At 42.7% G+C, this 24,212-nt stretch overlaps 1 protein-coding gene across 4 annotated transcripts in view; it reads right to left on the bottom strand.

Annotated features, from left to right (window-relative positions):
* Positions 1-24,212, bottom strand: part of trim44 (TRIM family member 44) — a 70,408-nt gene that overhangs the window by 39,903 nt on the left and 6,293 nt on the right. For 3 of the 4 annotated variants that reach the window (XM_021600592.3, XM_021600554.3, XM_021600572.3), the window contains exons 2-3: positions 21,913-22,577; positions 19,121-19,198 (exon numbers count right to left, since the gene is read on the bottom strand). In XM_021600592.3, the coding sequence (XP_021456267.2) occupies positions 19,121-19,198; positions 21,913-22,530 (696 nt within the window). In that variant the 5' untranslated portion in view covers positions 22,531-22,577. The remainder of the gene's footprint in view (positions 1-19,120; positions 19,199-21,912; positions 22,578-24,212) is intronic. The other variant, XM_021600601.3, reaches the window with a different exon arrangement.

Raw genomic sequence — 24,212 nt, forward strand, 5'->3', positions numbered from 1 at the left:
ACCGTACCTTCTTCGCTTTGGAATCTGGTTTCAGAGCTGGTCATGGGTGCACCTCAGCCACGCTCAAGGTCCTAAACGATATCATAACCGCCATTGATAAGAGACATTACTGTGCAGCCGTATTCAACAACCTGGCCAAGGCTTTCGACTCTCTCAATCACCACATTCTTATCGGCAGACTCAACAGCCTTGGTTTCTCAAATGATTGCCTCGCCTGGTTCACCAACTACTTCTCAGGTTCAGTGTGTCAAATCGGAGGACCTGTTGTCCAGACCTCTGGCAGTCTCTATGGGGGTGCCACAGTGTTAAATTCTCAGGCCGATTCTCTTCTCTGTACAAAAATGATGTCGCTCTTGTTGCTGGTGATTCTCTGATCCACCTCCACGCAGACGACACCATTCTGTATACCTCTGGTCCTCCTTTGGACACTGTGTTAACTAACCTCCAGAAGAGCTTCAATTCCATACAACTATCCTTCCGTGGCATCCAACTGCTCTTAAGTGCAAGTAAAACTAAATGCATGTTCTTCAACCAATCGCTGCCCGCAGCTGCCCGCCAGTCCAGCATCACTACTCTGGATGGTTCTGACTTAGAATATGTGGACAACTACAAATACCTAGGAGTCTGGTTAGCCTGTAAACTCTCCTTCCAGACTCACATTAAGCATCTCCTTTCCAAAATTAAATCTAGAATCAGCTTCCTATTTCGGAACAAAGCATCCTTCACTCATGCTGCCAAACATACCCTCGTACAACTGACCATCCTACCGATCCTCGGCTTCGGCAATGTCATTTACAAAATAGCCTCCAACACTCTACTCAACAAATTGGATGCAGTCTATCACAGTGCCATACGTTTTATCAACAAAGCCACCACTGCGACCTGTACGCTCTCGTTGGCTGTCCCTCGCTTCATAGTCATCGCCAAACCCACTGGCTCTAGGTCATTTACAAGTCCCTGCTAGATAAGCCCCGCCTTATCTCAGCTCACTGGTCACCATAGCGGCACCCACCCATAGCACGCGTTCCAGCAGGTATATCTCACTGGTCACCCCCAAAGCCAATTCTTCATTTGGCCGCCTTTCCTTCCAGTTCTCTCCTGCCAATGACTGGAATGAACTTCAAAAATCACTGAAGCTGGAGACTCATATCACCCTCACTAGCTTTAAGCACCAGCTGTCAGAGCAGCTCACAGATCATTGCACCTGTACATAGCCCATCCAACGACCTCACCCCCATACTGTATTTATGTATTTATCTTGCTCCGTTGCATCCCAGTATCTCTACTTGTACATTTATCTTCTGAACATCTATCATTCCAGTGTTTAATTGCTATATTGTAATTACTTTGCCATGCTATGTATTGCCTTAACTCCCTTATCCTACCTCATTTGCACATGCTGTATATAGACTTCTTCTACTGTATGTTTGTTAGCCTACCTGGTTAAATAAAGGTGAAATAAAAATAAGTACAATTTTTAAAAGAATCAAGGCTGTAATCGCTGCCAAAAGTGCTTCAACAAAGTACTGAGTAAAGGGTCTGATTTTTTTAATCTACAGTTGAAGTTGGAAGTTTATTTTCACTTAGGTTGGAGTCATTAAAAATCATTTTTCAACCACTCCACAAATTTCTTGTTAACAAACTATAGTTTTCGCAAGTCGGTTAGGACATCTACTTTGTGCATGACACAAGTAAGTTTATCCAACAACTGTTTACAGACAGATTATTTCACTTATAATTCACTGTATCACAATTCCAGTGGGTCAGAATTTAACATACGCTAAGTTGACTGTGCCTTTAATAAACAGCTCGGAAAATTCCAGAAAATTATGTCATGGCTTTAGAAGCTTCTGATGCTGAGGCTAATTGACATAATTTGAGTGAATTGGAGATATGGATGTATTTCAAGGCCTACCTTCAAACTCAGTGCCTCTTTGTTCGACATCATGGAAAAATCTAAAGCAATTAGTCAAGACCTCAGGATAAAAGGTGTAGACCTCCACAAGTCTCATTCATCCTTGGGAGCAATTTCCAAACGCCTGAAGGTACCACATTCATCTGTACAAACAATGGTAAGTATAAACACCATGGGACCACGCAGCCGTCATACCGCTCAGGAAGGAGACGCATCCTGTCTCCTAGAGATGAACGTACTTTGCTGCGAAAAGTGCAAAAAAAATACATTCTTTTTTTAATTTTACCTTTATTTAACTAGGCAAGTCAGTTAAGAACAAATTCTTATTTTCAATGACAGCCTAGGAACAGTGGGTTAACTGCCTGTTCAGGGGCAGAACGACAGATTTGTACCTTGTCAGCTGGGGGATTTGAACTTGCAACTTTTTTGGACTACTAGTCCAACGCTCTAACCACTAGGCTACCCTGCCGCCCCCCAAAAAAATAAAATCAATCCCAGAACAGCAGCAAAGGACCTTGTGAAGATGCTGGAGGAAACAGGTACAAAATAATCTATATCCACAGTAAAATGAGTACTATATCAATATAACCTGAAAGGCCGCTCAGCAAGGAAGAAGCCACTGCTCGAAAACCGCCATAAAAAAGCCAGACTACGGTTTGCAACTGCACATGGGGACAAAGATCATACTTTTTGGAGGAGTGTCCTCTGGTAGAATGAAACAAAAATAGAACTGTTTGGCCATGATGGCCATTGTTATGTTTGGAGGAAAAAGGGGGAGGCTTGAAAGCCGGAGAACACCATCCTAACTGTGAAGCTCGGGGGTGGCAGCATCATGTTGTGGGGGTGCTTTGCTGCAGGAGGGACTGGGGTACTTCACAAAATAGATGGTTCATGAGGAAGGGAAATTATGTGGAAATTTTGGAGCAACATCTCAAGACATCAGTCAGGAAGTTAAAGCTTGGTCGTAAATGGGTCTTCCAAATGGACAATGACCCCAAGCATACTTCCAAAGTTGTGGCAAAATGGCTTAAGGGCAATAAAGTCAAGGTATTGGAGTGGCCATCACAAATCCCTGACCTCAATCCCATAGAAAATGTGTAGGCAGATCTGAAAAAACATGTGCGAGCAAGAAGGCCTACAAACCTGACACAGTTACACCAGCTCTGTCAGGAGGAATGGGCCAAAATTCACCCAACTTACTGTGGGAAGCTTGTGGAAGGCTACCCGAAACATTTGACCCAAGTTAAACAATTTAAAGGCAATGCTAACAAATACTAATTGAGTGCATGTAATCTCCTGACCCACCGGGAATGTGATGAAAGATATTAAAGCTGAAATAAACCATTCTCTCTACTATTATTCTGACATTTCACATTCTTAAAATGAAGTGGAGATCCTAACTGACCTATGACAGGGATTTTTACTAGGACTAAATGTCAGGAATTTCAATGTATTTGGCTAAGGTGTATGTAAACTTCCGACTAACAGATTAGATAGACATTTTCTGTTGATTAAAACAACATGAAATTTAACATAAATACAGTGTGGACATTGTTAATGTTGTAAATGACTAGTGTAGCTGGAAACAACTTATTTTTAATGGAATATCTACGTAGGCGTACAGAGGCCCATTATCAAGAACCATCACTCCAGTCTTCCAATGGCACAATGTGTTAGCTAATTCAAGTTGATCATTTTAAAAGGCTAATTGATCATTAGAAAACCCTTTTGCAATTATTTTAGCACAGCTGAAAACTGTTGATCTGATTAAAGAAGCAAAAAAACTGGCCTTTACTCTTGTTGAGTATCTGGAGCATCAGCATTTGTGGGTTTGATTACGGGCTCAAAATGGCCAGAAACAAATAACTTTCTTCTGAAATCCGTCAGTCTATTCTTGTTCTGAGAAATGAAGGCTGTTTCATGCGAGAAATTGCCAAGAAACTGAAGCTCTCGTACAATGCTGTGTACTAGTCCCTTTACAGAACAGCTCAAACTGGCTCTAACCAGAATAGAAAGAGGAGTGGGAGGCCCCGGTGCACAACTGAGCAAGAGGACAAGTGTCTAGTTTGAGAAACAGATGCCTCATAAGTCCTCAAGCTTCATTAAATAGTACCAGCAAAACACCCGTCTCAAAGTCAACAGTGAAGAGGCAGAGAGTTCCTCTGTCCAGTGTCTGTGTTATTTTGCCCATCTTAATCTTTTCTTTTTATTGGCCAGTCTGAGATATATGTATTTTTCTTTGCAACTCTGCGTAGAAGACCAACTTCCCGGAGTCGCCTCTTCACTGTTGACGTTGAGACCGGTGTTTTGCAGGTACTATTTAATGAAGCTGTCTTTTTAGAATAAGGCTGCAATGTAACAAAATGTGGAAAAAGTCATGGTGTCTGAATACTTTCCGAATGCACTGTAGACATAAAACTGTGAACAGTGACCAAGACGGGGAGAGCGAGTGCATAAATGTAGAAGTAAAAAATACATGAGGAGACTATAAAAGAATAGAGGATGATGAGGTAAAAGAATAGCACCAGACGGTAGCAGAGAGGGAGAGGTATAGCGAGAGATCGACACACAAATAGCAAAATAAATCAGGACCATGAAAGAAAGTGAAAAAAAGAAAGAGTGAAAAAGGGATGGGTGAGTAACTGCCAGGCCTCAACCTCCGCTTGCTTTTTAACAGTCTCTCTATATTTCTTTCTTTCTTTCTCTCTGTCTCTCTCTGAGTGGTGCATCTCCTCCCCAGGCTCTCCTCCACGGTGCCAGGCTGTAGATAGAGACCTCAGAGCCCATCTGCACCGCCGCCATGCCATCTGTTTGGCTTTCAGGGCAATTGAACTCCAAACTGAGATTGCATTTTAATCAATTTCCCAGCTCCCCAGGCTTCTGGGCTCTCTTTAGCTACGACTCATTAGAATACGACACCTTCACTAGCAGGCCCCTCGCTGGGACGCCTCCAACGCAACATGCCAACATAGACGGTGATGCATTGAGGAGTTCCAGCCAGCCCCCTATCAAGGTCTCCTGGCACCCCCTCTCCCCCTGAATGCCCTCATGTCACCTTACCTGTCCTCAACATCTCTCACATTGCCTCCTATCTTTACCTCCTTTCCCTCATCCCTCCCCCTAACTGCTCCTGTGGAGCAGTCTCACAGAAGTTAGCATAGCTGAGGCCATTGGATGAGGCCATTGGAGACCAAAGTCTTGTCAGTAGCTGCCATTTCTGCACAAGCAATCAGATTCTCCAAATTACCCCCCAACTCAATAGAGAGATTTAAAACATTTAATTAACTTTTTTTGTATGGGGGGATAGAAACATGCCCATCACTCATTCAGATTCCAGGAAAATCGAATCACAGCAAATTAGTAGGCATGGAGTCACTGTACCGAATCTAAAAGTCGTTTTTTCAGTCCCAGCTATCCCATTAGCTTTAACACAGATCAAATTGAGAAATAAGATCATCCATTGAAGAATTAAAAGGGAAGGACATTTCAGTCAGCATAGCTTGCAGCAAGGTTCTTAGGTCATGTCCCTAATGCAAAAACATGTCATCAATCTGGCACAGTTGACACATTCTCTCACCACCTATCCCATCCTCCAGGCCCTCGATTGAGCCCCCTGCCCTTTCCTGCTGGGTCCCCACGACCCCTGCACCAGATGGGGGACATGCTCCTAGCACTGCCCCCCTGTTTGTGGAGCATGGCCCTCTGCCCTTGGACCTCTCTCCCTGGATGGAGCTAAGCATCTGCCCTGATAGTGAGAGGGGAGTCAGCCATCCATGCTAATCTTCATTTACACTGGAGCAGACCGAGGCCTTCAACTGGAGACACCAGAGAGAGCGGGTACAGGACTTGATGATGAGAAAGAGCGAGAGAAACAAAGAGAGAGAGAGGCAGGGAGAGAGAGGACACACTGGCAAGGCCATGGGCATTAGGCCACTGTGCCTCCGAGGCTACACAAAGACAGAGAACGACTGCTAGGAATCAAAATGTTACAGAGGAGAGTAGTGGGTTTGACTAAATATAGTAAACTTCTTAGACATAGGCCATGAGAGAGAGAAATAGTGCTGTGCACATGACTTCAGAAGTCTAGACACTCCAATGAAATTAACATCAGACAGTGGCTCCTTTGGGATTAAAGATTCAGAAGGTGCTACCAATTAGTACTGATAGAGAATGCTAACATTGAGCCAACACTCTTTGGACCAGCAAAACATCACATTCTCATAGCTGACAGCTAAAGCCTGTACGTGTTTACAATTGTATTTGACCATCACTTGAACTCGTAGTCATGCATTCATTAGAAATCAAATCAAAGTTTACGTGTCACGTGTACCGAATACAACAGGTGTAGGTAAACCTTACAGTGAAATGCTTCCTTACAGGCTCCAATCAATAGTGCAAAAAAGGTATTAGGTGAACAATAGGTAGGTAAAGAAATAAAACAACAGTAAAAAGACAGGCTATATACAGTAGCGAGGCTACATACAGACACTGGTTAGTCTGGCTGATTGAGGTAGTATGAACATGTAGATATGGTTAAAGTGACTATGCATATATGATGAACAGAGAGTAGCAGTAGAGTAAAAGAGGGGTTGGCGGGTGGCAGGACACAATGCAGATAGCCCGGTTTGCCAATGTGCGGGAGCACTGGTTGGTCGGCCCAATTGAGGTAGTATGTACATGAATGTATAGTTAAAGTGGCTCTGCATATATGATAAACAGAGAGTAGCAGCAGCGTAAAAGAGGGGTTGGGGGGCACACACAATGCAAATAGTCCGGGTAGCCATTTGATTACCTGTTCAGGAGTCTTTTTGGCTTGGGGGTAAAAACTGTTGAGAAGCCTTTTTGTCCGAGACTTGGCACTCCGGTACTGCTTGTCATGCGGTAGTAGAGAGAACAGTCTATGACTGGGGAGGCTGGGGTCTTTGACAATTTTTAGGGCCATCCTCTGATGCCGCCTGGTGTGGAGGTCCTGGATGGCAGGCAGCTTAGCCCCAGTGATGTACTGGGCCGTATGCACTACCCTCTGTAGTGCCTTGCAGTCAGAGGCCAAGCAATTGCCGTACCTGCAACCAGGATGCTCTCGATGTTGCAGCTGTAGAACCTTTTGAGGATCTCAGGACCCATGCCACATCTTTTTAGTTTCCTGAGGGGGAAATAGGCTTTGTCGTGCCCTCGGACCATTCTAGTTTATTGTTGATGTAGACACCAAGGAACTTGAAGCTCTCAACCTGCTCCACTACAGCCCCGTCGATGAGAATGGGGGGGTGCTCGGTCCTCCTTTTCCTGTAGTCCACAATCATCTCCTTAGTCTTGGTTACGTTGAAATATTTAGCATCAGCGTTTCCCCTATATTCATTCCTCCCCTGCTGCAACAAATATGTGACTCGATTCAGAAAACTAGGCATATGTCGCACATCATTACTTCACAGGAGAGCCATTTGAATGTAAACATAAAAAATCTATCAAAATTAGTTTCTTGGCAGAAATGTCTTCTGGAACATGTGAACGTTCATGTGCTGTAATAATAAACTTGTATTCCATCCATAAATACAAATGAAATGGTTAAATTACGAGCCTAGTTTGTTTAGCCACGGACAAAGACAGGAACCTTACCACTAGCCATGATTGGCTGAGATAATGGATGGGCTGGACATGCCGGGAGATGAGCTTGGATTGGTCTGCCATGTAGCATGCTTCTGTCTGTAAAGTGAGCTGTTCAGTATGTGCTGATAGAAAGGACTAACACGCCGTTTTTGAAAAGTATATAATGTTAACCATCGAGAATTACAAAAATGTTGCTACTTTTCCTCAACAACATTGATGCCCTGAATTTAGCAGGCGCTATGGACAGATCAGTTGGAAAAAGTGATGGGCTACTTTCTGCATACGGTGAGTGGGAACTGGAGTGACTTGACAAAACAAGATGTAGCTACAAACAAAACTGAGGTTCCAGTCTGCCGTGAAGCATTCATCCATGTATACAGGTAAGAGACTAGCCACATATTCAGATATTCGCTTCTAATTTTATCAGAAAGTTGTTGATCTATGAAGTAAAATTATTTGAATCAGAAATCCATGCGCATTGCTAGTTAGTCTAATGTTAGCTAGCTAACACTGAACCTAGATTGTTAGCTTTAGCATCCTGCGGATTCGTACTACAGCTATGACAATGCTTGTATTGGTAGTAGTACGAGTTCGGATTATGCCGGTTCATTGTTTAGCTAGCTAGCTACATGTCTAAACAAAAAGACTCCACTTCGGACAGATTATTACATGACTCATCAAATTAGCCAGGTGTATCTGGGGGTGATTATGGCCATCTATTGTACTTCATGAACATGTGTACATGGCTAGACAATAGTGACCCATCCACTTAGCTAAACATGGCTGGGGGGTGGTTATAGAATTTCCTTCATATGGCCCATCAATTTTGTGTGTTGAGTAAGTGTCATCTAATAATTATAAAATATTTCTAAAATATTTTTATCTGGACACTGTTTTTGATATTGCTACTATGCAAGTCACCATTTCAGTGAACCATTTCTACCTTCCGTATCCTTTGCATGTGACAAATAAACATAGATTTTATTGTATATATTGTGTGTTTACCACATGGCCTCACATGTGAATCCTTAATGAGATGGGTGGGGCTAAGGCTTAAGAGGGTATGAAAGATGCTGAAAGGGTGTAGACAAAGAAGAACTCTCCAGTAGGTGTAGCAAATTATTCAAGGGCCATTTTCTCAAAAGTGGGGTTACAAGTTTATCAACTTTCAAAGCAGAATTACTTCCCATTGTTCCTCAACTGCAGTGTATGATATACCATTTACTAGCTCGGAGTCATTACTTTTATCCATTGTAAAAAATACTATTTCAAATTTGGCTACATAAGACCGAATCGAGGAGGTTGGTCACATATGTATATATTTTTTAAAGGGATTGTTGTTGGCTCAATGACTGGAAGCCTATGGGAACTGCTAGCATGTAATTGTGCTAACACTAGTAGCAATGCACCCAGGTGCTAACAACTTTAAAAGTGAAAAGCACCACATTAAATGTAGGAGCACCAGAAAATAAGATTTTCTAAATTGACCGAGAAACAGCCTATATTGGGTCAATATGAATTCTACTCACTGGGCACAGACATCAATTCAAGGTCTATTCTGCGTTGGTTCAACATAATTTCATTGAAATTACATGGAAACAACGTTGATTCAACCAGTGGTTTATTATGAAGCACATGTTGTGCCCTATAAACTAATATGTAACACTGTAAAGACATGAGTTATAAAAGCTAAATTGCTTATACAAATACCTGGAATTGAAAATGCAAAGTAATTTGTGAAATATTAGGTTTCTACATGGTGTAAAAACACTATTTCCTTGCATTATTTTGAAAATTGTACACGTCCCCTAAAAACATAGTGATGATGACATGCAAGAGATCTGTCAATCATTCATTGCCATGTCTATGATCATTGATCTCCTGAAGAAGCTATCCCTTTAACTTTCTTTCTGTGCTCCAAATGTTTGGCTATACTGGTAAATCTACCAGGTTATTAACTAGCTAGCCAATGAGGTAACATGACTGAACAGAGTGTAAACAAATGGTTAGACCATGCGGTCCCTGAGATCCGCTATAGGAAGAAAAAAAATGTTGAGTCGGTAATAATGGGTCAGATCTTTAGACCTGGTTGGGTTAAAAGCAACACTGAGCAAATCATAAATGAAACATTAAGGTCTGTACACTTGTTGTAAAACTTTCTGTGCATATCATCTCTCTCTATATACTGTAGGTCCGGCTGGTGCTTATCCCCAGTGCCAGGCTCTGCGTACTGTTTTTACAAGGCCTAAAAAGCATTAATGGAACATTAGGACTAAATGGCTTTGAACGGTCTATCCCTCCCTCTGGCAACAACGGCCCTGCTCTAAACACTTTTCCAGAGAGATCCAAAGCCCCATTCTTCTCTCTCTCTAACTCTCGCTCTCTGTTATCGGCATTTCTCTGCAAGCAATCACATTCTCCAAATTACCCACTAACTCAACAAAGGAGAAGTACATTTTTTTTAATGTACTTTCTCCCTTTTTTCCCTCTAAAATAATGTACAAATGGGGAAAGCAAGAGAGGGAGAGTGAGAGAGAGGGTCAGAGAGAGGGAGAGAAGGAGAGGGCCTGTGACATCGGCTTTGAAAGAACGTCAGCTACAGTGAGCTCCTGTTTAATGATACATACGGTAATTAAATTAAAATGCTGTGAAAAGAGAGAAAGAAGGATAACTGGAGGTAGAGGCAGATAGAGAGGGAAATAGAGAGAGAGAAATACTTGAAATCAGTCAGAGCCCATTGCCCTTTATGGTTGTGAGGTCTGGGGTCCGCTCACCAACCAAGACTTCACAAAATGGGACAAACACCAAATTGAGACTCTGCACGCAGAATTCTGCAAAAATATCCTCCGTGTACAACGTAGAACACCAAATAATGCATGCAGAGCAGAATTAGGCCGATACCCACTAATTATCAAAATCCAGAAAAGAGCCGTTAAATTCTATAACCACCTAAAAGGAAGCGATTCCCAAACCTTCCACAACAAAGCCATCACCTACAGAGAGATGAACCTGGAGAAGAGTCCCCTAAGCAAGCTGGTCCTGAGGCTCTGTTCACAAACACAAACACACCCTACAGAGCCCCAGGACAGCAGCACAATTAGACCCAACCAAATCATGAGAAAACAAAAAGATAATTACTTGACACATTGGAAAGAATTAACAAAAAAAACAGAGCAAACTAGAATGCTATTTGGCCCTACACAGAGAGTACACAGCGGCAGAATACCTGACCACTGTGACTGACCCAAAATTAAGGAAAGCTTTGACTATGTACTGACTCAGTGAGCATAGCCTTGCTATTGAGAAAGGCCGCCATAGCCTGTCTTCTCTTGAGAGCCATGTCTGCCTATGTGCTCACTGCCCACAAAATGAGGTGGAAACTGAGCTGCACTTTCTAACCTCCTGCCCAATGTATGACCATATTAGAGAGACATATTTCCCTCAGATTACACAGATCCACAAAGAATTCGAAAACAAATCCAATTTTGAAAAACTCCCATATCTACTGGGTGAAATTCCACAGTGTGCCATCACAATAGCAAGATTTGTGACCTGTTGCCACGAGAAACGGGCAACCAGTGAATAACACACACCATTGTAAATACAACCCATATCTATGCTTATTTATTTTATCTTGTGTCCTTTACCATTTGTACATTATTAAAACACTGTATATATATATATATATATATATATATATATATATATATATATATATATATATATATATATAAAATATGACATTTGTAATGTCTTTATTGTTTTGAAAATTCTGTATGTGTGATGTTTACTGTTAATTTTTGTTTATTTCACTTTATATATTCACTTCATATATTATCTACCTCACTTGCTTTGGCAATGTTAACACATGTTTCCCATGCCAATAAAGCCCTTGAATTGAATTGAAATAGCCCATCACCATATTTTTTTTAATGCATTTCTGTCTGTTCCTGGCCTTCCCTGTAACGGCTTTCTTCGGTAGAATGAGAGTCGGACCAAAATGCAGCGTGGCTATTGAAATCCATGTTTATTTAATAATAAAGAAGCACGAACTTTACAAAAAACAATAAACGTAATGTGAAAACCGAAACAGCCTAAACTGGTGCAAACTGACACTAAGGACAGGAACAACGACACATAGGACAATCACCCACGACAAACTCAAAGAATATGGCTGCCTAAATATGGTTCCCAATCAGAGACAACGATAAACACCTGCCTCTGATTGAGAACCACTCCAGACAGCCATAGACTCTGCTAGATCACCCCACTAGCTACAATCCCAATACATACACACCAAAACCCCAAGACAAAACACACCACAATACAAAAACCCCATGCCACACCCTGGCCTGACCCAATACATGAAGATAAACACAAAATACTTCGACCAGGGCGTGACATTCCCGTGACAGCTTTAATGTGTCTACTGCTCTTGTAGATTTTCTGAAGCAGGGTAAAGAGATGGAGACAGATGGTATATATACTGTATGTATTACTAGGTGCTCCTGAAACGTAGTGATTCCTCACAAAACCCAGACAAAAAAAACATTTTTAATGATTTGGTGGGTTTTCACAAAATGTAATCCATCGAATAGTCCTTTGGAGGAAAGAATGTTGACATTTTTATCTAAAAACAAAATTGAGAATAATTGATCAAAGTTGGCGTTTTTATGACATTTTGGCCACACCCAGGCCTTCGAATCAAATTTTATTAGTCAGATGCGACGAATACAACAGGTGTAGGTAGACCTTACAGTGAAATGCTTACTTACGAGCCCCTAACCGACAATGCAGTTAAAAAAATATGGATAAGAATAAGAGATAAAAGTAATAAGTAATTAAAGAGCAGCTCCTTATTAAAAAAATAACAATATATACAGGGGGGTGGCGGTACAGAGTCAATGTGCGGGGTCACCAGGTAGTTGAGGTAGTATGTACATGTAGGTAGATTTAATTAAAGTGACTATGCATAGATGACAACAGAGAGTGGCAGTGGTGTGGAGAGGGGAGGGGCAATGTCTTAAGAGTCTTATGGCTTGGGAGTAGAAGCCTCTTGGACCTAGACTTGGCGCTCCGGTACTGCTTGCCGTGTGGTAGCAGGGAGAACAGTTTATAACTAGGGTGGCTGGAGTCTCTGACAACTTTTAGGGCCTTCCTCTGACACCGCCTGGTATAGAGGTCCTGGATGGCATGAAGGCCATACCCAGGCCTTCTTTAAGAGAGTCTATAATGTTTAACCTATAGATGCTACAAAGCATAAATTGGTGTCATATGAAGATTTAGCGCCTGCTATGCAATGAGTATTTTATTCAAATATAATAATTGTTACATTAATTAATGGCTATGGAAAAATAAGCACATTTTTCAATAAATTACACTCCATGTGCAAATCAAAGTTCCAAAGTGGGATCTCAGCTAGTTTTAAAGAGCAAATTCCCCTAAAAAGCAAGTAATCCCTTTGAAAATGGCCTGTGGCATCGATATGGGTCAGTAACATATATTCTCGTGTCGAAACGTAGTTTGGAACGTCCGTGCGTCACAACAAGTAAATGAAGGTTGCGTTTGGGTGAACAATTATGACAAGAAATCATGCCCCGTTATGCCAAGCTCCATATGCAAATCACCCCTCTGCCCTTCCCTTATGATTAGGGCTCCGTTGTGTCATCTCCCCCAACACGCTCAAAGGATCACTGCCATTAGAGACTGAAAACCCAAATACGTATTGACCATGCCTCTATGGTGTGCATGCTCTGCCGAAGGACCCTAGTATGCAGAATAGGTGCTTGGAGTTCGTCGGCCCCTGTCTGTACCAGTAATGCTAGCTTGGTGTGCAACGACCCGTGGTGGTTAATTATAACCAGAGATACTAGAATATAATGCACTCTCTGGTATAATTGAGGACTACATGAAAAGGCGGGCAGAACAGGCCACCATTAACATTGACGGGCTGTAGTTGAGCGGGTCGAGAGTTTCAAGTTCCTTGGTGTCCACATCACCAACGAACTATCATGATCCAAGCACACCAAGACAGTCGTGAAAAGGGCACGACAAAACCCTTTCCCCTGAAAAGATTTGGCATGGGTCCCCAGATCTTCAAAAAGTTATACAGCTGCACCATCGAGAGCATCCTGACCTGTTGCATCACCACCTGGTATGGCAACTGCTCGGCATCTGACCGTAAGGAGCTACAGATGGTAGTGCGTATGGCCCAGTACATCACTGGGGCCAATCGTCCTGCCTTCCAGGACCTATATAATAGGAGGTGTCAGAGGAAAGACCATACAATTGTCAGAGACTCCAGTCACCCAAGTCATAGACTGTTTTCTCTGCTACAGCACGGCAAACGGTGCCGGAACGCCAAGTCTAGAACCAAAAGGCTCCTTAACAGCTTCTACCCCCCCATTGCTGAACAATTAATCAAATGACCACCATTATTTACATTTGTGACCCGATTCAGGAAACTAGGCAAGTCATGACTTCACAGGAGAGCTGTGTGAAAGTAAAAAAAAATTTTCAGCAGAAATGCCTTCTCGACCATGTGAACTTTCATGTGCCTTAATATCAAACTTGTATGCCATCTATAAATATGAATAAGAGTTCAATTACAAGCATAGTTGGTTTAGCCACAGAAAAAGCAGGCAACCTTCCCAATAGCTATAATTGGCTGAGATAATGAGTGGGCTGGACATGCCGAGAGATGAGTTTGGATTGGTGTGCCATATAGCACTCGTCTGTCTATTGGAGCTGGTCAGTATGTCTAGGTAATCGTGTCAAACGCAGCTTTAAAAAACAAATTGAGCTCAGGTTCATCATGTTTCCATTGATCATCCCTGAGATGTTTCCACCTGTGGTTTGGAAAGGCACACACCTGTCTATATAAAAAGGTCTCACAGTTGACAGAGCATGTCAAAGCAAAAACCAAGCCATAAGGTTGAAGGACTTGTCAATAGAGCTCAGGGACAGGATTGTGTTGAGGCACAGATCTGGAAAGGGGACCAAAACATTTCCGCAGCATTGGTTCCCAAGAACACAGTGGTACCCATCATTCTTAAATGGAAGAAGTTTGGAACCATCAAGACTCTTCCTAGTTCTGGCTGCCCAGCCAAATTGAGCAATCGGGGAGAAGGGCCTTGGTCATGGAGGTGACCAGAAACCGAAGGTCTCTCTGACAGAGCTCCATAGTTCCTCTGTGGAGATAGGAGAACCTCCACCAATCAGGCCTTTATGGTAGTGTGGCCAGACGGAATCCACTCCTCAGTAAAAAGCACATGACAGCCCGCTTGGCACCTAAAGGACTCTCAGACCATGAGAAGCAAGATTCTCTGGTCTGATGAAACCAAGACTGAACTCTTTGGCTGGAATGCCAAGCGTCACCTCTGGAGGTAACCTGGACACCTGTGGGGATGTTTTTCAGCGGCAGAAACAGGAAAACTAGTCAGGATTGAGGGAAAGATGAACCTGCTCCAGAGCGCTCAGGACCTCTGGGTGAGGGGGTGGGGGGGGGTTCACCTTCCAAAAGGACAACAACCCTAAGCCCAACGCCAAGACAACGCAGGAGTACGGGCTCCCTACCTGAGCCCGTACTTGAACCCAATCTAACATCTCTGGACAGACCTGGAAATGGCCGTGCAGCGAAGTTCCCCATCCACCCTGACAGAGAATGAGAGGATCTGCAGAGTGCCAAGCTTGTAGCGTCATACCCAAGAAGACTAGACTGTAATCGTTGACAAAGGTGCTTCACCAAAGTATTGAGTAAAGGGTCTGAATACTTACGTAAATGTAACAACATTTGGAAAAGGTCAAGGGGTCTGAATACCTTCCGAATGCACTGTTCAAACGTCAACATTTTGCCTGTTTTGGTAAAACATAGTCACTGTTCTATTACCAGTGGCAGGTACTATGTGTGTATCTGTTCACAGAAACATGTATGGAGCCAGCACATGGAGAACAATGTGATGAAGTCCAGACTGACAGACTAGCTTGATACTGATGTAACTAAATGGAGAGACCTGGCACTCAGCACTAACATTTTACTAGACAACTTTGACTTGTATTGTATTTTTTTTGTTATTGATTTGAATGGTATGATTCAATATGGGGAGGGAGAAACCCTGTGTTTTCTGCACCAGGATCAGGGAACCCCTGCTGTATACAGGACACCACACAGGAAGGTGTGTGACATGTTTGCCAAAGTAATTTCATTACCACCAGACAAAATGCCCATAGGCACAGTGTCTGTATCAGCTGGGAATGGTGAAAGGTACACATTGTTTCAGCAGAATACTGCTTCTATGGTATTATATAAATGGTTGTTTGTCAAGGACACATCCAAGAAACATCCACATCAAACCACACCCCCAAACCAACTCACGCTTGGCTTCTGTCATGGCCACCAGCAATACTTGAGGAGCAAGTTCTGCTTTAAAGTTATTGCCCATTTTATACAGATAATTTCACATAGTAGGCAGTGTAACCAATCCCAGCCCTCTTTTTACATGTATCATTGCACATCCAGCAAAATACCAGCAGAGAGCAACCTTTTTGAATCAATTTTCACATTCACTCTGTTGGTAATGCCTACAAATCGGATCATAACTCTAAAAGTAGCAGAGCCCCCCCTAAAGAAAAAGTTATTGAAATCAAAACACTACTGATATTACAGAGCAAACGATAAAGCTTCATATGACACCAATGTTTGCTTAGTAGCACCTACAGATGAAACACTATGGAGTCTTAAAGGAGACCTGTGGAAGGCCAAATGTCACAAATATGCCAACTTTTATCAATTATTTCTCAATGATGCTTTTAGATACAAATGTCAAATTTATGTCAACAATTCTTCCTCCAAAATGGATTATGGATTACACTTTGTGAAACCCCACAAATCAATGGGTCCTGTCTAAGGTGATTGAGCCAGCAACACCACAGAAGGCAGTGCGCCACTGACAGAATTATGCAGAGGAGACAGTAAATAAAAAAAGAGACAGAGGTAAATATGCTGACTACCTGCTGCCTTGATCTAAACCTCCCCGCTTCACACAATGTTACCTGCTCTCTGAGACAGACACATAGACACACACAGAGAGACGCCCAGACAGAGGGACATGCAGGCAGGCGGTTAGGTATGCAGGCAGGCGGTTAGATATGCAGGCAGGCGGTTAGGTATGCAGGCAGGCGGTTAGATATGCAGGCAGGCACATCCCCCATGCTATCCTAATCCCCTGGTCACCCATTAATATGTATGGGCTGAGTCACAGCATTACTGTGCTTTTTGTATAATATTCCATTCTCCCTGCAGGTATAGTGTGTGTGTGTGTGTGTGTGTGTGTGTGTGTGTTCCATCCCCCTGCAGAGCATGGAGATATGAGTTAAGAGACGTGAAGATTAAAATCCCCATACCTGAGGCAGAGTACATAATTAAGTAGAGGGAATTTAATAAGTAAACAGCAGCTATGGGTTAAACCTTTTTATCCACTCACCTCCCTGAAAAGCATACACACGCACGCACACACACACACTCCCTTGGGACCATGCTAAAGTTTAATCTCTTCAAACTTCCCCTTCACACACACACCCTTCCCTCTGCCAGCATTGAACTGTAGTAGTCTTGCATAATGAGAAGCTGTGACATTTGAGAGCATGGAGAGGACACACTGACAAATCGACCTAATGGTTCCTGACGCTTCAGCCTGTGAGTGAGGAGGGAAGTGGATTCTCCTGAACAGGCCACACCTCTCTGGTGGGAAGACAGGAGACAAAAGGTCCAGGAAGGCCCAGGGGCAGCATTGGTATTCTAGTATGATAATATGCCAGGGCTGGTATTCCAGTGAGTACCATATTAAACTGATTATGACAGTAGGCAGATTATGCAATAGTCACAGAAACACCTTAATTCTGCTTATATTAAATCGCCATGAGGTCCAAATTGAAGTATGCATATGTCGATTAAAACACCTGGTTTTCTGAGCAATCTCTCAACTTATTAGGACATGTAAAGACCTCAATCAGCGTTCCAGCGGTGTATTTGATCAGCTCATGTGCTACCACCAGCCGAGAGCCTTCCTCTTTAGCACAAGTGAAGTGAGTTCGTAACAACGGAATGCATGTGTCTTAGAAGTAGTTTTCACATACAAACTTTAGATATGTCTGAACTCAGAATCAAATAGGCTTCCCAAACATAACACTGTGGTAGGACGTTTATTTTGATTGGATAAGAGTGCTAGCAGGTAGCCTGATTTCAGATGTGTCAATGTAAATATTAGGGACATGCAAAGCATGTCGTTTTAATCAAACTATTATATTAATCTGACTATCCACAATAATCATATTATTGTGTACATGTAACTGTACTCAGTGACTACTTGCCAATAAGGGTATTACCTTTTCACAGGGTGTTCAAATGAACCTGCTACATTATGGTGCTTGACAGCGGGTCAGCTCTCAGAGGGGACGGCGTCACGCCGCTCCGCTCACAGAGAGAGACATAGTTATGTAACGACACAGCAGAGTGTTAAGGCTGCAGGGTTCGCTGGAGGGCCAGGTTCAACACTGTCTATGGTAAATAAATTAGACCTGGCTGATTAGCAATGACCTCCCGCGTGCGCACGCACGAACACACAGTTTTACTCCCAGTGACTGTGTCCCCGCACTAAGTTATGTAGGGTGACATTAAAGACATTATTTCCAAGGTTGACCGGGGATACAGAAAGTCTATTTGAGTTGCTGTGTGTTAAAATGGGCCAACCTGGCAAGAGGGAGCGCAACTTAGCTACCTGCCAATCCTATATATAGCCTACTGTAGGAACCAACAGCACAGAGGGAAATTATTAATATCACTCTGACCGCTGCCAAATAATCAATCCCATACACTGAACAATAAACTCCTTAGAGGAAAACCTACAGTCACTAACACAGTATAAAGGACTCTGTGCTAAAGGACTCTGTGCTATTTTCTATTTTATTTAACTAGGCAAGTCACTTTAGAACAAATTCTTATTTACAATGACGGCCTACCCCAGCCAAACCTTGACGCTGGTCAAATTGTGCGCCGCCCTATGGGATTCCCAATCACGACCAGTTGTGATACAGCCTGGAATCGAAACAGGGTCTGTAGTTACGCCTCTAGCACTGAGATGCTGTGCCTTAGACTGCTGTGCCACTTCTGAACCATCTGCTACGTCTCAGAAGTAAACCAGGTGGTATCCCTGTTACTCCAGTACTGCTCAACAAAGTCATAGATGTCTGTCTGAGAGTTTATGAAGACAGATTTAGGTGGTGATGTCATAAATATCTAGATTTTTAGAAAGGTATGACGCTCCAGAAAGCCAAGTGGAAGCCTTCTCAGTGAACGGAACACAGTGAGTAAATAGGAATAATTGGCTCCCATGTATACTTCCTCCGTCTCATTTAGGATGTAATCTCTGTGTATTCCATCTTTAGCTCACACTAGACTGATGTGTGTCATACTGCCACAGCTGGATTTTGTTCTTAGAGAATTAGGAGAATAAATCAGACTTTCTCGTTCAAAGCAGTGTTCCCGAGGTAGAAACACTGTCGGCCATATTGGAATGTTAGTTGTAATAGTGTGGTTGTACTGACCTCAGGGTTGGTCCACTTGGTCTTGATATGGTCAGCCATGTTCTGTGTGCAGCCCAGCAGGTCATAACCCTCCCTGCTCTGGAGGAGAACAAAGACAACACAGAGACAGACAGTCACACAATTTGAAGTTGGTTTGTTTTTGAATTTTGTAAAATTCCATCACTCCTAGGCTTCATCTATTCCTCAGAGGCAAAATTATGATGATGATTACCCCACTTGGTTCATCACTAATTGGTACTATAATGATACGGGGTGTAAATGGGGCCATGATAATGTCATCGCTCTCCTCTCTGCGTAGTGATGATGATGTGTCATTCCCTCTCCTGCACATTATCCATGATATCTCCTCTGCCCACAGAGAGCAGTCAGTTAGTCAGTTAGTCACGGGATGGTGCGGGCTGTAAAACGCCTGCAGTAAAAAGCCATCTGGGAAGGAATCGCTCCCTAGCCAAACAGACATTGGAATATGTTAATCATATTCAAAAAGAAATAGATGTTGTTTCCATACAAATTATTAATAGGGCTTAATAATTGGAAGGATTTGTCATGAGGTCATTGTAGCCTTTACATGGTGGCATACTATTATTATTTTGACATGAAATCATTGTGTTAAACATATGGAGATAGTCCGCTCAACTTTTATAAATCCCTAGTGTGTTGACTGGAGGTAGTGTATCCGTGCATGAGAGCTATTAGTCTATTGTAATCATATAATATTACAGACACTACATAAACAATATTGATAGTATTGTTTCTCCTATAGGGGATGTAATTTGCAGTAGAGGGCTTAGAATGAGTTACATACAGGCTGTGTCACTTCACTGTATGCCAGTGGAGGCTCCTCAGAGGAAGAAGGGGAGGACCATCCTCCTCAGTGAATTTCATGAAAATTAAAACGGTAAAACATTGAAAAAGTTATCCTTTTAAATACAACTATACTAAATATAATCACGTCATCAAATAATTGATTAAAACACACTATTTTGCAAAGAAGGTCTACAGTAGCCGTAGCCTCAACAGCTATCTGTAGGGTAGCACCATGGTGTTGCCGGAAGACAGCTAGTTTCCGTCCTCCTCAGGATACATGGACTTCAATACAAAACCTAGGAGGCTCATGGTTCTCATCCCCTTCCATAGACTTACACAGTAATTATGACAACTTCCAGAGGAGAGTCCTCCAACCTATCAGAGCTGTTGCAGAATGAACAGACATGTTGTCTACCCAATCAAAGGGACAAATAATTGATCTAGTACTGAAAGCATAAGCTACAGCAGTGCATAAAATGTGGTGAGTGGTTTACTGAAAGAGAAAGAACGACAGTAGTTGTAAATTTATTCCAAAATGAAAGCGAAGCAAGAAAGAAATAGAGAGTGTATTTTTTTCTCACTTTGTTTCCCTTACTTAGCTATCAAATGCAGCTAGCAGGCTTAGCCTACTCAAACAGAGGGATGCTATGTTAGCTAGCGGGCTATGACTATCCAACAGAACACTGGAACTCTTCCAAGTCTAGGTAAACTTTGGTTTGACTAATTTATTGCCACCCCGCAGGTGTAAGTGCTTACTGACTTTACACTGTAACGTTACTGCATGATTGTAGCGGGTTTATAAACGCGTTAGTTCTATTGGCTATGCAAACTATGACGTTACTTTAGCTAATATGGTGACTACGATGTAGGCTGTGTGTAGTGGTTTGGCTTGGAAAGGTTTTTTCACCTGGTCACATACAGCTGATGTGCATTGAAATCCACAAGCGAAAGGAAGAGTTGAGAGGAGGAGAGCCCATAGACGCAAGAAGAAATACTGATATGATATGAAAGTGAATGTGATCAGGGGTGTATTCATTTCGCCAATTCTGTTGAAAAATTATTCTTATAACAGAAGCAAACGGACCAAAATGGGGATAAACATACCTGAACTTGTCCAATAGAAACTCTTGTTTGCAAATGTTGGACTAATGATTACACCCTATATCAGCTAGATGCAAGCAGGAGTGTGTAAGGCTGTATGGAATGTCACTGTCTGTCCATGTGTTGCCTCAAATTTGTCTCTCAACCTGTGTGCACCTACATTGTAAACTTTCATTCATAGACTAGGTTGTAGCAACCTCGTGATGGGTATCGGGAAACATTGAGTATCGTGTAGTAGTCTAAACCTATCGCTGATACATTGAACTGGGTGAATGGAACATGAATGACAGTCATCCAATATGCTGTAATAGAAATAAGGCCATGCCGAAGAAAAAAAAATGAAATGCCTCCCTCATCTTAAATGGCAATGACTGCTACTGCTATATGATTTCTATCCATGAAGAATACCTTTGCAGGTCATTTAATCAAGGACACAGGTGGCAAGGATCTCTCTCCCCCTTTACAATAAAATGCAAGTTTAGAACTCTTGTTGGCCGTTGTTAAAAGAGCCTGCATGTTTGTATACACTCTATATACAAAAGTATAAAAGGACACCCCTTCAGAATAGCGGATTATCTTGTGGCTGAATGGAAGCAAGTCCCCCCACAGCAATGTGCCAACATCTAGTGGCAAGCCTTCCCAGAAGAGTGGAGGCTGTTATAGCAGCCGGGGGGGGGGAGAGACCAACTCCATATTAATTGTTAAATTGTGGGACTGTGCTTAAATCCATGTTATTAATGTGGTACTGCGCTTATATCACGTTTATTAACAGTGCTACAGTGTAATATCTATGTTATAAACATGGGTTGACAGGTAGTGATCATTCTTATGTGAAGTCATTGCGAGTCCGCCTGCAGGTATGATATTATTTAAGTGCGACTCACCTTTTGCCAGATGTAGGCCTCGCGCAAGGTGATGATCTCATGCTCGCGGTGCTCCCCCTGCACGGCACACACCACACAGATGACCTTCTCGTCAGTCTTGCAGTAAAGAGAACCCTCCTGGCCATGCTCATTACAGCGCAGCCTCTCCACTGTCACCGTCTCCCTCTTACTACCCCCCTCTGGGGCTGCCACCGCCTCTTCATCACCATCATCTTCATCAACTTTCCCCTCCCCTTGGACTCTCTCTCCTCCACACGCCTCGTTCTCTTGTACCCCAGTCCCACCGCATGCCCCATTTTCCATCACCTCTTGCCCTGCCCTACGCCCAATCTCTCGAAACCTTTCCTCCCCCTCCCCTGAGTCTCTGTCCCTGGCCGGCTGTTGGGACCGGGCCTGGGGCTGCGCCACTTCCTGGTCGTAGGGCGTCAGTAGGTGTCGTGTGCTGTGGACATGTTTCTCAGCGTGGGTAGAGCAGAAGGCGAAGCTGCAGGTGTAACACACCTGGGTTGCCTGCTGGGCCTCGTCAGGCTCACAAGCGTCACATGACCCATCCATCTGTGGTAACTCCTCCTCCTCAGGTCCTCCACTTCCTCTCCAGGGTTTCCCTTGGTCTGTCATTGTGGTGGGTATGAGTAGGGTGAATAGGGGGCTATGAGCAGGACACCCTGTTGGAGAGATCAGTAGTACAGGACAGAGTATATAAATAGTGGTGACCAGGGAACATACTCACACCAAGCTCTGCAGAAATGTTATGTAGTCAGAATGTTACAGTCAGCTCTTCTAGACATATCACATGTGTTTGGGAGGGACAGACAATCTCTCTCTAAGAAAACAACAGTAATCTACACCTTTAACAAACACATCCTCCTACTGTACATCACCTAAGCAACAGTAACAGGTTGTAGCGACTACTGTCAGAGGGAAAACACAACCCAATTCTTCCACAGGTACTGTACTGGGTAGGTTACTTTCTAAATGTAATCCGTTACGTTACCTGTCCAAAATTGTAATCAGCAAAGTAATTTTTGGATTAACCAAACTCAGTAAAGTAATCTGATTACTTTGGGTTACTTTCCCCTTAAGAGGCAATTAGAAGAAGACAAAGATATATTGCAGGATAAACCAATGTTAGCATTTACATAGCTGGCCATAAATCAATGTTGCATTTTCATTTATGGGTTGGTTATGTAGGCCTCTTATAACCCATTGCTTTCTACTACAGATAATAATACGATTAGGCTGTATCGTTCCAAAAATCAAAGTCCGTCAGATTTCCCGTCAATCCAATTAATTTAATACCCCTTGATCTTCAAGAATATTAAATATGGAATATGGAAATATAGACTAGCCAAAGTTTTACCTGAGCATATACACACACATATTTTATATACTCAGTCGGGGTCTCAATTTACTGTTGAGAATTAGAATAGTAGGATACACAAGGTGCAAATTTGAAATGTTGTGTATCAGCAGTTTTTATCTTGTTACGTCACTCAAATTAGCCATGTCAGCTAACAATTTTTTGATTGGTAAATTAGTCTAGCCAGATATCTAAACTATGAATAATGGCCGAATACCTATCGGCACATACCCAGGGGCTCTGACCTCCAGGGAGCCCTCGTTGATTTTGTTAGTCACTCTCACTCAGATATAATTAACATGGCATAAATGATGGCAAAATGTGTAGAATTGCAGGTAATTCGTTTTAAAACTACAACATTTTCTCTACACCCCATGGCAAAATGTGTAGAATTGCAGCAAGTGAACTTCTCTGCCGTCAAGAGGGTGGTGACTAAAGTGTTTTGCCCGAGAGGTGTGTGTGTGTGTGGGGGGGGGGGGGGCATCCAAAGCTCGCTTAGGGCCTCCAAAAGGCTAGGGCCGGCCCTGAATCATTTACCCAACCAAGGAGAAGTTTTAGAACACCTACTCATTCAAGGGTTTTTCTTTATTTTTACAATGTAGAATAATAGCGAAGAAATCAAAACTATGAAATAACACTTATGGAATCATGTAGTAACCAACAAAAAAAAAGTGTTAAATCTAAATATACTTTTATATTTGAGATTCTTCAAAATATCCTTGACAGCTTTGCACACTCTTGGCATTCTCTCAACCAGCTTCACCTTGAATGCTTTTCCAACAGTCTTGAAGGTATTCCCACATATGTTGAGCACTTGTTGACTCCTCCCAAACCATCTCACTTTGGTTGAGGTCAGGGGATTGTGGAGGCCAGGTCATCTGAGGCAGGTAGGTAGTAGGTAGCCATGCTGCTTAAGTGTGCCTTGAATTGTGTGCCTTGA

This window comes from Oncorhynchus mykiss, chromosome 1, assembly GCF_057628025.1.
Source record: "Oncorhynchus mykiss isolate SJ-2025 chromosome 1, ASM5762802v1, whole genome shotgun sequence".
In the NCBI taxonomy this organism is placed as follows: Eukaryota; Metazoa; Chordata; class Actinopteri; order Salmoniformes; family Salmonidae; genus Oncorhynchus; species Oncorhynchus mykiss.